The 14,961-nt window shown below is 47.0% G+C and overlaps 1 protein-coding gene across 1 annotated transcript; it reads right to left on the bottom strand.

Moving 5' to 3' along the window:
• Nucleotides 1–795: 795 nt before the first annotated feature.
• On the bottom strand, nucleotides 796–3,468 carry LOC123190760 (probable isoaspartyl peptidase/L-asparaginase 2). Its single transcript, XM_044603469.1, has 2 exons — nucleotides 2,949–3,468; nucleotides 796–1,641 (listed from the first exon to the last, which is right to left on the bottom strand). Exons 1-2 carry the CDS (start codon nucleotides 3,342–3,344, stop codon nucleotides 1,036–1,038), a joined length of 1,002 nt encoding a protein of 333 aa, XP_044459404.1. The 5' UTR covers nucleotides 3,345–3,468; the 3' UTR covers nucleotides 796–1,035.
• Between the last annotated feature and the right edge of the window lie 11,493 nt (nucleotides 3,469–14,961).

The following is a 14,961-nucleotide window of genomic DNA, read 5'->3' as shown; positions in this document are numbered from 1 at the left end:
GGGACCCACATGTAAGTGAGAGAGAGGAGTCATGTTTATTACCTTTTGTTTTTTTACTGTGGGTCCGGTGTGTAAGGGATAGAGAGAGATGGGTCATCCATAATTCTTTTTGTTTTTTCCCAGCAGGTCCCGCATGTTAGGGACATTGCGCCTGTGCTACGAGGGGCATTTTAGGCCAAATGCCTTTGACCAGACGACACGGTGATAGAAGGCATTCAGGCAACCTATTAAACAAATCTAAGGGCAAAACTAAGTAGAGTCAAAAAGTAAGAGCAGACCTCATGGGCAGGTTCTCATTAAGGGCAAAAATGCGATTGTTCCTTAAATTTTTTTAATAGGAACAGTCTGATATGCCATTATTCTAATGCATGCATGTATATAATTAGATAAGATGATGCACTCGTTCAATAACGTCCCTGAAAATAGAACGTTTAGGAGTCAGTGCAATCCAACTTTTAAAGGAAGCTTATCAATAATGGTTTCTGCGATATATTTGCATTTACTCGGTTTTGCTATTTCTCAGGTGTCTGGATTTTTTTTCATACGTTGGTCATTTTCTTAGCCACGGCGGACCTCGCCGGAAATCTATCTTAGGTTAAAGCCATGGCCACATTATCTATAGTATTAGGGGGTGGGGCGCAAGAGATCTCCGAAGTTGTTTTTTGATGTGGCAGGGATGTCGAGGCGACAACCAGCACGGCGGGGGGAAGAAGTCGAGGGGAGGGGAGGGGGGAGGCAAGCGTTTATGCCTCGGCTGGCCGGCGGGTACACGTGAGAAAAAAGAAGCCAAAGGTGGAAGATGAACATCATCAGTTGTTTACAGCCGTTGGATGAAGATGGAACAATTTTACACTAGAAGTAATTCATGGAACTTTGAACTTTTTTCAGGCACGTGGTGCATCATAGGCCGTCACATGTTTATTATCCGGTTGCTCATGGTTATGAAGTAACGAGTGCTAACCGATGATTCCTAGACTAGAACCAGATGGCAATCGCAGGATGGCCAAATGTATGTACACTCCGAGATGCACTTGCTCACTCCCAGATGCCGACCTCCATGAATCCGTCCTGGGTGGCGCAGCCCCGGAACATGCCAGTGCAGTTGAACCCGTACGCCACCTCGCCGGTGCCGGACACGGCGATGAGCCCGGCGAACCCCTCGTCGAGCCGCTCCTTGACGCAGAAGTCCACGGCCTCCTGCAGAGGCAGCCCCTTGTACTCCATCACGGCCGCCACGTCGCGCGCCAGCGTGGAGCGGATGATGGCCTCGCCCTCGCCCGTGCACGACACGGCGCAGTGCCCGCACGCATAGGTGCCGGCGCCGATGAGCGGCGAGTCGCCGATGCGGCCCGTCATCTTGTTCATCAGCCCTCCCGTGGAGGTGGCGGCCGCCGTGAAGCCGTTGGAGTCCACCACCGCGCAGCCCACCGTCTCCGGCGCGTAGATGCTGATGGGCAGCCCGTTCATCACCATGCCGTTGCTGTTGTTCTTCTCTGACGCGGCCGCCAGCGCGCTGCAAGTGTCGGCTCCGGCGAGCGGGATGCGGTAGTCGAAGAGGATGGTGTTGGCCTCCTTGGCGAGCTTGAGCATGCCGATGTTCTCCTCCGTGATGAAGTAGCTGTTGTCCACAACCTCAAGGCCCTGCAAACACATCAAAATCAGATCAACGCATTGAAAAATCAATCTGTTTTTAATCCCAATTAACCCTGGATGCATATAAAGACCGCAGATTCGTTTTAATTTTGCGGCACAGTGCAGGGCCACGAGATCTGCAGGGAAAACGCGCGGGATTCTGTAGGAATCATGGAATCAGATCCAGTTGCTGTCACTTGATGGTCGGGGTGGTGGACCATGTACGGACGACGGATTCGTCGGACGGGGAGCAAGTGGCCTGGTCCCGGGGCGGCCGATGGCTGCCAACCACACGGCTCGAGTGGTGCGCAGGGAGGAGGCGATGCCGTGCACAAGTTTTGGCGCCAAAAACAGAGGAGGCTCCTAGGTTAAATTAATGGATCCGGCACGACACTCCTATTTGCCACTGCTTCTTGTGTATAGCCTTGCACTGTTTACATTGATTAGCAAATTATTCAGTTTGTACAGAGTAATGAAAAATGGTGCTGGCCACACACACAAAATCGTGCACATGCATCGAACCATTTTCTTTGCTGCATGCGACAAGATGGATTCCTTTGTGCGGCTGCTAGCTAGCTGCACGATCTTGACTAGAAAACTTATAAGCTTTGTGGAATTTTAATACGTAGGAGAGGACAAATTTAAGTTGGAGTGGCATGGGAATATCGTAAGTAGGCTGCGCTGACCACAAATCGTGGCGAGCTGGCAATGGGTGTGGCTTGGTTGGTGCAAGGCGGCTGTTATCTTCACTACACACATTTCTCCAAAGACCAGGGGACGAAAGGGAGACAAGCACGTGCATCTTTTTAACTTGCTGGGTTGAGCAAACTGTGTCTTGTACTGTATTTTTCGAGCAAGCACGAAAAGCTTGAACTAAACCACGACAAGTAAATTGGAACGGAGGGAGTCGATAAGATCATAAGAATGGAGCTGGATGTGAAATGAAGATCCGTCTCTGGAAGGGACGGTATTTCCCGTGCAAGTTAGCTGCATGCAGCTGTGCACACATGGTGTACCGCACCAAAGTGCCCCACACGTCATCCACACGTGCAAGTACTGTATACTACTCGTAATTCGGAACGGAGGGAGTACCTCTGTTTCCAAGGACCCTTTCCATGACAAACTCCGTCCGTTCCGTCACGTGAACTTTCCAATTTAAAAATGTTAATTTACTATACCAATATCAATATGTGGTGCTTAGATCGCCATGCACCCAGTTTATATTTTTCCTTATTGATTGAGTGGGGTGCATTTTTTGGCAGGAAACAGAATTAACGGAGGGTAATCAGGATTGGGTTAATCATAGAATTAATTACCTGCTCGCGGGCGAAATCCTCGGCGCCGTCGAAGGCGAGGTAGGAGTGCGGGGACTTGTCCATGACGCGCCGGGCGAGGGAAACGGGGTTTTTAACGGTGGAGACGCCGGAGACGGCGCCGCAGCGGCGGCCGCGGCCGTCCATGATGCTGGCCTCCATCTCCACGGTGCCGGCGCGGGTGAGCGCGGAGCCCCGGCCGGAATTGAAGCAGGGGTCCGTCTCCAGCTCGCGCACCACGGCCTCCACCACGTCCAGCGCGGCGGCGCCGGACCGCAGCAGGTCCACACCCACCTGCAGGCACCGGGCCAGCACGCGCTTGGCCTCCTCCTGGCGGTGCTCCGGCAGGTTGGGGTCCACGCCCGCGCCGCCGTGGATGGCAATGGCCCAGCGTGCCATGCGTGCTTATGTATGCGTGCTGGGGGTGGTGTGTTGCTAGGTGGCTGAAGGCACTTGGATCTCTCTCTCTCTCTGTGTCGCTACGGCTACGTGATGCTGTGCTCTTGTTGTTGCTCTGTTTGTTGGTGTGTGTTGGAATGAAGGGTGGGGTATTTATAGGGGAAGGGAGAGGAGCGGACGTCCGGGAGGGAGCGGCACTCACGCCGTCCTACTCCCTCCGGTACACGGCACCACATACGATGTAGATAGACATATTTTAAACTGTAGATTTATTTATTTTCATCGATATGTAATTCATGTTGGAGTCTGTAAAATGACTTATATTTTTTAAGAATGAAGGGAGTACTAATTCTTTCGCTAGGGAACGGATCGGTAGGCGGTCCTGCATGTTCCTTCCTCCAGTACTATACAAACGATGAAGAAACGGATCCGGCAGCTCTATTTCAGAGGCCGTGCAATTAGAGGCCGGTTGGATTCAGCACGGCAGGGCATTTCGTTGGTTTGTAGTACAGGCCAATTACCTGGCATCAGATTTTCCAACGGTATGGCATGATGTCTCTCCCAGGACAAAAGGAGCAAGCCAACTTCATGGTAAAAGTGAATACAAGTCAAGAGGAAGATTCAGTGCTTCAGATCGATTTTTTTAATTTTATTTTGTGCGGTTGATTCCGGTGAATTTACTCAACCTCCACACTCCAGAGCAGTGACACCGACAAGAACGTTAAATTGTTGACAGCATTCTTCTAGTGCCAAATTATTCCAACAGGCTGTGCCTAAAGTACCCTAATAAGTCCCACAAAACACGCATTCAGGCAGTACTAGTCCTAGAACAAACAGCGGGTCAATGCTTAAGGTTGAATGTTAGTGCAGCAGCCGGCTGCAGCCAACCACCAAAGGAAGCGTTTCGTCGCTGCTGGCTGCCGGCGCAGAATATCCCGGACGGGCTGATTCCCTGTTGAATCCAGACAAGCCAAACCGCAACAAGCTGGGGGCTAATCAGGCACGAGATGCGCACTGACTCAAGTCACGCGACGATGGCGATGGAATCTCTGCGCCTGAGCTCTCGTTTTATATGGAATTAAATTATCACCTAATCTCGTGAGGGCGCCATGAAGATTCCACTGCGGAAATCGCTGTCACTTCCGTTTTTCAAATCAGGATTAACTTTCCTGTTGATCATCCCGTGAACTCCGATCGATCGCCCGGTACATTTACTGGGCCAGATCACCCGCGAAGGAAGTTTCAAGCACCTTATCTTGTCGTGACGAGCAAATGAAGACTATGCCCTCATGACGAACGGACAAAGTTTCAAGCACCTTATCTTGTCGTGACGAGCAAATGAAGACTATGCATTCCATGTGCCGGTACAATCTTTTTGTACGAAAACATAGTTGTTGCAGCCGCTATCACACACAGGGTGTGGAGTGCCGACGGAGTATATTTCACCTTCATGGCTCGACACCTGGCCGCCGCTTTTACCACTCATGGTCCGAAGCCGAGATAATTTCAGACCGGAAGAATCTGTGACGCACTTGCATCACTTTCGACCCAACCAAGGAGGTGACACGGTCACAAACCACAAACAGCACTCCCCAGCTCCGTGGAGCAATCAAATGAGATGATGCACGCACCCGCCGACTGACATACAAAGTTCACCTTGCCTCGGCTAGATTTTTTTTTATCTCAACCAGTGAGGGCTTCCCATGGCAGTACTACTCGCTAGAAAATCAACAAGTTGTAGGCCACGATGGAATCCAAGTTACTCCAGTGCTTGCTGATCCTCCATGTTAATTTCTACGTTTTATTCCTTTTTTGCACATAGAATATTGTTGTAGTCAAGGCGAGTCAGGGAGGCGAAATTACAAGCGCACAGCTCCAGCGAAAACGAAGGCGAAAGGGAGCTCCACTAGTGTGATGTTCATTTCTTTCCGCGAGAGATGTCATGCATGATACACTTATTAGCGACTAAATCTCTCATAATCAATCGGTACTTACTACTGCAAGTCAAGTATGCTTTGAATATTCCCTTTTATCTGCAGGATATGCAGTTTCTCTGCAATACGGAAAGAGAATCCTTGACGATTAAGTCTTCAAGATCCATTCAAAACAGGGGATCGAGTGCGTCCTAAAAATGGCCACATATACACATCAATGCTAGGCGCATGCAGGAGGGGTTCACTTTGCTAACCGTTGCTTTCGAAGGCTTTCCATTTGTCTAAAGAAGTTGCTATCATTTTTTTGTGAAAAATCCTTATCATTTTACATCGCCATGTAAGAAGAAATAACTAATTATTCATCTGCCCAGATGAAGTTTCACGAAACATAACACTACACACCATCTTCAGCGGAGGTACCTTAATTGTTATTTCCCATCAAAATGGCGCATGTTCATGTGGTCGACACATAATGCAGTTGGAACGAGGTATGCTTTGTCATCAACTTCTATATCTATACCAATGTCAAAATGCCCAGGGGGTAGATCCAACTAATCTCGATCATTAAACCAGGCCACTCATGGTGTCCGCTCAACATATTTAACGTGCAACCAATACCATACCAAATGTAGACTTGCGGTAATCATGCAATTAATTCATAAAGAATATCCTACATAATGCATGCAATTAGTATCGTGGCCAAAATCTAAGTCAATGGTAATCACATAGTTAACACATAAATAGTATCCTACCTAATATATGCGGCAATTAATATACTACCTAATATCAACGTCCATTGGGCGTACACATTTACTAGTTACTTTAAAAGGAAGAAGTAGGGATTATGTGATCATGTAAGGCTGGTCATAGTGGGGAGTAACATACTAGTGTATGATACTACATCCATAGTGCATAGTATCATAAAGTAGTATCATTTATTGCCATGCATGACACATAATAGCATAACATTTATTATGTTACGATATCTACCTATGTTACTATAACCCTCTCTTTCTTCTTTAATTATCTGCCACGTAAGCATGTTTGCGAGTCCCAAGTACATGATACTAGTTATGTTAGGCTGGTCACAATGGGCAAGAACATAAGCTAGTAACTTCACACTTCCCTAGACTATGTTACTACCTCCATAGTGGGTAGGAACATCTATGTAGTGTCATGCAACGATGTATTTATTAGGTTATAGACTCATTTTTTTCTTGGAATGTGTGATGTTCCGGTAACTTAGCTAGTTACCACAAGCACCTCTCTCTTCATTAAATACGTGCCACATAAGCAAAGTTGTATTGGAGTGTGTGATGTTACTCCTAAGTTCCTCCCCACTGTGACCAGCCTTACCCCCACTATGGCCAGCCTAATGAGAGCGCTTTCTATCTATCATGTAGCACTTCCTCCGCTTAGTTCATGAGTCATTCATACTAGTTAGTCTTGTGTACATTCTCTTTCTATGTACTCGTGGACAGAAAAGCATGCCTATTTGGATGGCATCCAATAAGGTTCTCCATGATAGATAGCAATGTTTTTCTTTTGCTGAAATGATCCAACTTTTGTTTATTATTGAACACAATATATGTAATACGATGAAATAGGAATCAATGGTGAATATTTGTGATAAAACTAAAACTTGCATCAATGTTCTTCAAAGACGTCATCTATAGCTTTCCGTGTGGACTTTCCATCATGTCTCATGTAAAAACATAGCATAAGACCACAAACTGGACTAACCTCAAGTGTTTCGATTAGTCAAATGCTACTGATAAGATTCTACTATACTTCTTACAGAAATTACTTAAACTTGGGTCAGAAAAAGATAGAAGGCTACCGTAATTCTGCCCACCAGGAAAAGTACGGGCCCACCAAGCCATGCAATGGCCTAGGTTTGCTACCCTGCCTATGGCCCTCCAATATAAAGGAACCGCCCGAGATCTCGGAGCACTCTTCAAACCACCGTAGCGAACTAGAATGTGTCCAACCGTAGGCATGGTCCTCCTTTATAAGGTGAGACCGAGATAGTTGTAGGTACCTTACATCGCATAGTTTCACCCCCATCGATACATCTTCTGACATCCATGTTGATGTGCACCCCACCATCGATAAACAAAGAGTAGGAAGTAGGGTTTTTGCCACAACCGTGATGACCTGAACCTGGGTAAACCTTGCCTCCATATTTCCAATCATAATAATCCGACTTGCTACGGTACCCTAATGCACACATCAAGATTATTCTTTTGCAAATTGTCAGCTGAAAACTAAGGCCTCCTTTGGTTCATAGGATTGAAAAATCATAGGAATAGGAAAGTCATAGGAAATGAGATGACATGCATCTCAAATCCTATGCATAGGAATAGAAAAGGAGATGCCCTTTGATTCACACCATAGGATTTTTTTCCATTGAGTCTAGGCTAATGTTTATTTTCCTATGAAATGTGGAGGATAGGAAGAATTCCTCCATAGGAATAGGATTTCATTCCTACAAATCAAAGAGCTCTGGAGGAATTTTTTTATAGAAACCCTATCCTATGAAAATCCTACAAAATTCCTCCAAACCAAAGATAGAAAAGGTACTATTCACCAATCATGACGTAAGTTTTTGGTGAGTTTTCAAGTTTGAACGTAGAACTCATACTGCTTTGAAAAGATTCATCGTGTGGTGATGGTGTAAGAAAAGAATAATCTGATGGTAGCCTTCATTTACATGCCACCGTGCTACTGTCGTACAATTCGACTTAAAAATCACAGATGATTATATATATATAAACTATAAACCATGCCACACGTTTTGATATATAAATCCAAACCACATAGGGAAAAATGAAAAGATATCCAATTGTGGAGTGTACATGATTCAAAATTCGGTGGGAATGATAAAGCAGACTACTATTCATAGAAACAATATTTATGGTTTCAAAGGTGAAGATCAACTTTGAATTTTCAAATTCATGGCAAGTAGATACATATCATATATCTATGATGATTTTTTTTGTTTTCCATATTCCGCATGATATTCTTGGTTTTTAAACTGCCTGTGTTGGCACCACCTAAACTTAGAGTAGTTCTACTGCTCTTGTCAGCATGTCCTTTTTCATTGATTGCAATTTTTTGTTGGTAGCTAACTAAGTAGGCCACTTGGTTGTTCACCATGTACTGAAGTGACATGCTACATGGCTGGTTTTATCAGCAAGTGTGTATAGTGGACCGAAATAGATTTACCAATATAAATGGGACATTGATATGTAACAAAGATATCTACTTTTTCGAGCACTTTTGTTATGCTATTGTCCTTTAACTTTTATGGGTTGCCAAGTGCGTAGCACGATGTTTAGGTTTCGTATGGTGGAATCAACTCACCAGGATTCAAGTTCTAAACTTAGCATTGATGCTCACATTTTTTCAGATTTACTTCAGAATTTTCGCCGATATTTGTTCAGTGGGAGGAGACGTTCATGTCGACTACAAGACGTGTGCGTGGTGATTTCCTCAATGTCAAAAAGTCGTGCCGGTTCAGAGGTGCTCAAAGGGTAGGGTGTGCGTGCGTTCGTTCGTTCGTAAAGATGAGTGCATATGCATATTGTGAGCATCTATAATTGTAGTGTGTTAAAAAAATCATGTTCAGAAATGATAATTTTCGTCTGGTCATTTTATCAATAATATGGTGGACCCATGTAAATGGACCTATACAAACGAGACATCCACGTGTGTTTTTCATGTGGCAAAGAGTGGGTAATTTCGACAAAAGAATATTAAGCGGTGTCGACAAATTCTATGGCGTGGAGGCATCAACATGGTGGATAGTACAAAAAATTGAAAGTTCAGCGTCGTTTCTCGCATAGATGGATTACCTCGCACAGTGACATGGTAAGGTTCCGTATGAGGTCCATTGTGCGCCTGAAAAGGTCACGAGAAGTTGCTGGGCGGTGTTTGCTTCTTTGTACTATGATACGTACGTACATGTTTCGCTCTCAGCCGCTCGTCCTCTCCTGAAAACCATACGATATTTGTTGCACCTGTGAATATACGCCGATGAGCCGTAATAATTTCCGGGCTAATCACGACGATGAGCCGGGAAACCTCGACGATCGACGCTGAGCTATCACGTCTCCTCTCCTCTCCAGGTCGGCCGGGACCGGGACCGTTTGCTTATCCTGCCAGAATCCCCGCGTGTGGCATATATGGTGCCGGTATCTCCATCTCCACACGCACGGAGGATCTGTCCAACAAAGGCGTCGTTCTCCTGGGCCCTCGGAGATCCGAATCTTGGAGCATTTTTCCATGGCGGCCTGGACCTGAAGGAATCGTTGTGTACATGCGAGCACGTGAGCCGCAGCGGGCGGCTTCCGGGCACAAGCTTTTTTTCCATGGCGGCCTGGACCTGAAGGAATCGTTGTGTACATGTGAGCCGAAAGCCACAGCGGGCGGCTTTCGGCGAGGGACCGGTACTTGTGGAGGCTGGCCTGTGGGCCCGGACAAGTGGTGCCCGCCGACGAACGGGCGGACCGCCACGCGCAGGCAGGGCACGACCCCTAGCGGCGTCCAATGGAGAGGCCAGCTGGAGGAGGCAGTCAGTCCAGGCGGCTGTTGATGAACTCCAGGAGCCAGCCGCCAAAGCGTTTACATAGGAACACTTGCTTGCAGTTGCACCACAAGAAACTAGCTACTGTTACCTCAAATCTCCATACTCCCTGGATACAATACAAAGATGCAAACAGGCTCCGGAAACTAAACAGGCGGCGCATTATGTTTCGCACTCCTATTTTTTTCCAAAGAAAAAATATGCTCTTGTGTTGTCACAGTCATCATATAAATAGAACAAAATTCTAAAAGAGCCTTTTCGCAAGCGACGATTCTCTTTGTTTGTCATTCCTTGAGTACACTACAGTAGTTATTAAAAGCTAAGCGGCCGTGCACCATTCCAGATCCGAATTCTCCGGAGGAAAGAGACAAGACAAACAGGGCCGGCCCTGAGGGGGGGCGAACGGGGCGGCCGCCCCGGGCCCCCAGGTGCCAAGGGGCCCCCGATTCTTCTCCTCAATCCTGATTAGTCTAGCGCCCTTGCCTAAAATGCCGATGCACTTGCTACCTTTTCCCTGATTTCCTACCTTCCTTTCTTCGTACTACTACGATTGAGGGCCCTTCTATTTGATTAATAGAGCAGTTATTGGATGCGATTAATTAGGTACTTTTTTAGGGTCGATTAATTTGATACTGTTATGAAAACAATCCGCACTTAGTTTCCTTCCATAATCTTTTCGCCAAAAAAAGCCTTCCTTAATCCACAACCTGAGAGTTGTGCAGCCAATTTTGTGAGAAAAATAGGACTAATGGGAAGCGACAATGACACTAGGCGTCGAGAATAGATCAAGATCGCAATGCTTGATATCCATCTACTATGCATGCATGGTGCCGCCTCGCATTGGAGAAAATCTAAGTCGGAGGACGGTAGGACTATCGGAGATTGCCAGTCGTTGTCTCGCAGGAGACCACACTGACTCGCTGGGAGGCTAGATCGATAAAGTTAGGGCACGATGACAGTCAGAGAAGAGAAGGTGCGTCTCTAATTTCTATTTGTATATGCAAAAATGCTAGACGTACAAAAGATTACAGAATTTTACAGACTCTTTTCATCTAGTAATCAACCATAAACTTGTCCCCCCCTGATTTTCAGGGGGTGGGCCGTGTTCCTCACCTATTGACCAATCAAATTAACCCCTCTTTGTAAAACCTTGTAACTTTTTTGTACGTGTAGCGTTACTCTTGTATAGGTCTATATGGCCTAGGAAATTCTATCATGATGGTTGATTAAAAGTTATGAATGATCGTCGACATGGCCTCTGCATTGTTGCAATTGAACACTAATAATCGATTTATCAGTACTATTAATGGATAGATATCGTTGGGTTATTACTTTTTATATTTGGGGACTTGCCGGTAATTGCTATGGAGGAATAAACTAATCCTTATAGGGGCTACACATAATACAATCAGACATCAAAATGGATGACAACGTGAGTGATCATTGGCATTTAAATTATTCATTATTCTTGATGAGGTGCCAGCTTTTACCATAGCAGATTAAGATGAAAGAACTTATGATAAACTTAATAATAAAGCTACCAGATATATTAGTAAAGAAAAAAAGAAACACATTGTATTTCCTTTGACTACCAGTCCAAAATATTTCTTACAATACATACTTGTGTTCATATTAAGGGCCCCTAGGTATAGTCTCGCCCCGGGCCCCCGAAATCTCGGGACCGGCCCTGAAGACAAATTGCCGCTTAGCATCCCGCACCGCAGAGTATTCTAGTATTCAATCTGATAAGCTGAAATTAAAAATCATCATGAAAGAGTGTTGATTCCATTCAGGCTCAGAATCATGCACGTGCATATGCTCAAGTTGTACTGCAGCCTGTGTGGAAATGGCTTTTCGTCGGCACTACTGCTACTTTTTTTTACTTTAAACAGAAATTCAGAAGACGGCAGTACTGTTAGTTTTAGTTTAGGAGCAATATGAAAGACGGCACTAATTGACGGTACAAAGCTGAAACATTTTTAAGAGTTCCATGCCGCGCGCTAGATCTGCATTGAAAACATAAACAACACAACGGCTGTACGTATCACCCTAATTTTTTTTACCACAGCTTCCAAACGACTTGGTCATGACCACTGCACGACCGCACCAGGACGACCAGTTAAACAAACAACTTGGCCGACCCATCAACAGATTGCTGTCGCAGAAGAGTCACCACTTGCTGGGCCATGCAGCCGGAACACGCACTCTGGTATGCTAAGGCTGGTTGTAATGGGAAGGATCATATACTAGTATCATGCATACGATATTAGTGTATGATATTACCTCCCTAATGCATATTATCATATATTATTATTATGTAGTACTTTATTTATTGCCATGAATGACACAAAGTATCATAGCATTTATTATGATACGGCATCATGATATGCCACCTCATCAAAATTGCCTAGTTGGCATGCATGATACTAACTATGATACTACCATTACGACCAGCCTAACTCGAGACGATGTACTGTCCTGGGTTGTAATTAAGGTCAACTCCAACGCACGACCCATCCGGTCAGGGTATGTATGTTTTGGACCCACGACACGGTCCAACGCGCGGCCACATCCGCAAATAATGTCCGTTTCTGATCCGTCTCGATCCATCCTGGACATAATTTTGATCATGTTTTGCGGTCAAACGGACACCGAATGAACGACCACGCGTCCTCTCGCCATTCGTCTCGGGCACGCGTGTCGGTCATCCAACTACTTCCCACCGACCCCAGTTAACCCAGACGCCTGGACGGGCCCACCGGCTAGCCACCCAGCCGCCCCCGGCCGCGTCCTTTTTTATGGCGAAGCCGTGGACTGGGCAGTCCACTTCCACTTCCCCACACCGTCCCCACATCATTGCTTCCCTGTGCCCGACAACAAACCCTAACCGCTCCGCCCACCTCGCTCACCGTTGCACGTCACGATGGGCTTCTAGAAGTGAGTGCCGGGCAAGAAGGCCAAGCACGGCCACGAGGCAGGCTTATCGTCCGCCTCTTCCGGAAGCGTGACCACCCAGTCCACCTTCTGGCGGCATTCTCGATCTCCCCTCCCGCGGTTCCGGCACGCTTCCCGGCCGTACGTCAAGTGGACGTCTGCCGTCGGTACTGGCAGACCGACACCCCGTTGTCGTGGTCCGATGCCCACCTCCCCAATGGGTGGCATTTTAGCCCAGATCGGGTACCGATCCCCCCCTGCCGACGAGCAGTCGCGCCCGCCTGGAGGAGAGCAACCGCCGGCGCGCCCACATCCCGCGCCTGTACCTTGCCGACCGGCGCTACAACATGGACTCACCGCTCTGGGACACTTGGTTTCAGGACGAGCACGACGTGCGCCAGCAAACCTTCTTTGCCGGCTTGGCTCGTAGCCCGCCCCCGTGCGTTGCGTGTTTGCGCGCCGAGCCCACGCAGAGTCATGGCCTCACGCCGATGCCCTCTCCCTCCCTATCGTCGCCGCCATCGCCAGCTTCCACCATGACGACCAAGGAGGAGCATCGGCTGGTGCGGGCCGTCATGGAGGACTTCGAAAGGGAGTACAAGCAGAGCCAGGAGGCGCGGTAGGTGTGTCTGGAGGAGATGCTCGCGCTCTCGGTCATCGGGGACGTCTACGTGCCGGAGCTGGACATCGAGAAGGAGGTGAATGAGGAGGTGATGGAGGATCGGCCGCCCACCCCGGTCGCCGGGCTATTTTGGGGGCCACCACTTCACCTTTAGATGCCGCCTCCCTACAGCGACCTGACCAAGGACGACAACAGCGAGGACGGTGGCGCCTGAAGACGGCAACGGTATCAGCGTCGCGGGCGAGCGGCCGATCTACCTTTTATTTTTATTTTTTTTAGTTTGAACTTAAGTACTATGTGCGGGCTGCGACAAAGACATGGTTGTGCGGACACCCGAGAGATAGCGAAACCGAGTAGATATAAATATATCACGGAAACCATTATTGCTAACAGTGGACTATTTATTTAATTTTATTTATGTTTTTAGCTATTTTGCGATGCCATTTTTATTTTTTTAAGTTGCAATGCCTTTTTTGGAGTTTTTTTTGTCCAACAGGGACAATGTTTGGATGCAGCATTGCGGTTAGGCCAACTCCAATGCGCGACCCCAAACGGACGTTCGTTTTGTTCGGATTCTGTCCGTTTGGGTAGGGCAATGGGGTCGTGTCCGGGCGTGTTCTGGGATGTGGTGGCCGTGCGCCCAACGCGCGACCCCATTCCTTTGCCCATCCTGTCCGTCGAGGCCAAAAAAGCCCTTATTTTCATCAAAACTAGTTTCACAACCCAAATGTTTGTCTGAAAATTAAAATAGTTTTACAACCAAATTGAAATTATCTACACTGAACATAAAATGGACCAATACATCTATTGGTTGCCAATGCGATCCCACACGTGTTCTACCAAGTCATTTTGAAGATTCAAATGAGTGTGCCAATCACGCATCTCATGGTGGAATTAGGCAAACTGTTCAAATGTGGCCAGGTCTTGGTGCAGTGGCTTAATATTTTCACCTTGATAATCAAATCCTTGGTCGAAGATACTCTCATCATGCTTGTCCTCGACGATCATGTTGTGCATGATCACACAAGCAGTCATCACATCCCAAAACTTCCTTTCATCCCATGACAGTGCAGGGTTTCGAACAATACCTCACCGGGATTGAAGCACACCAAAAGCACGTTCCACATCCTTTCTAACACTCTATTGCATTTGGGCAAATCTCTTTCTCTTCTCACCTTGGGGTTTCGAGATTGTATTCACAAAAGTTGACCACTGAGGATATATACCATCTGCTAGATAGTATCCTTTGTTGTACTGGTGGCCGTTGATCTCAAAGTTGACAGGCGGGGAGTGGCCTTCTGCAAGCCTTACGAAGACTGGAGAACGCTGCAGCATGTTGATATCATTGTGAGAACCTGCCATGCCGAAGAAAGAATGCCATATCCAAAGATCCTGTGATGCCACCGCTTCTAATATGACAATGCACGCCTTGACATGCCCTTTGTATTGGCCCTGCCAAGCAAATGGACAGTTCTTCCACTACCAGTGCATACAATCTATGCTGCCAATCATGCTTGGAAAGCCTCTAGCTGCGTTGGT

The sequence above is a fragment of the Triticum aestivum genome, chromosome 2A, assembly GCF_018294505.1.
Source record: "Triticum aestivum cultivar Chinese Spring chromosome 2A, IWGSC CS RefSeq v2.1, whole genome shotgun sequence".
In the NCBI taxonomy this organism is placed as follows: Eukaryota; Viridiplantae; Streptophyta; class Magnoliopsida; order Poales; family Poaceae; genus Triticum; species Triticum aestivum.
The sequence above is the reverse complement of the archived record's forward strand: the minus strand, read 5'-3'. Positions and strand labels throughout refer to the sequence as shown.

What these genes read in the sequence shown, in the direction of transcription:
- LOC123190760 (XM_044603469.1), bottom strand. Translation starts at nt 3,344, where the DNA reads ATGGCACGCTGGGCCATTGCCATCCACGGCGGCGCGGGCGTGGACCCC. An exon ending in AGGATTTCGCCCGCGAGCAG is followed by an intron (nt 1,642 to 2,948) that starts GTAATTAATTCT and finishes ATGTGTTTGCAG; the next exon opens with GGCCTTGAGGTTGTGGACAA.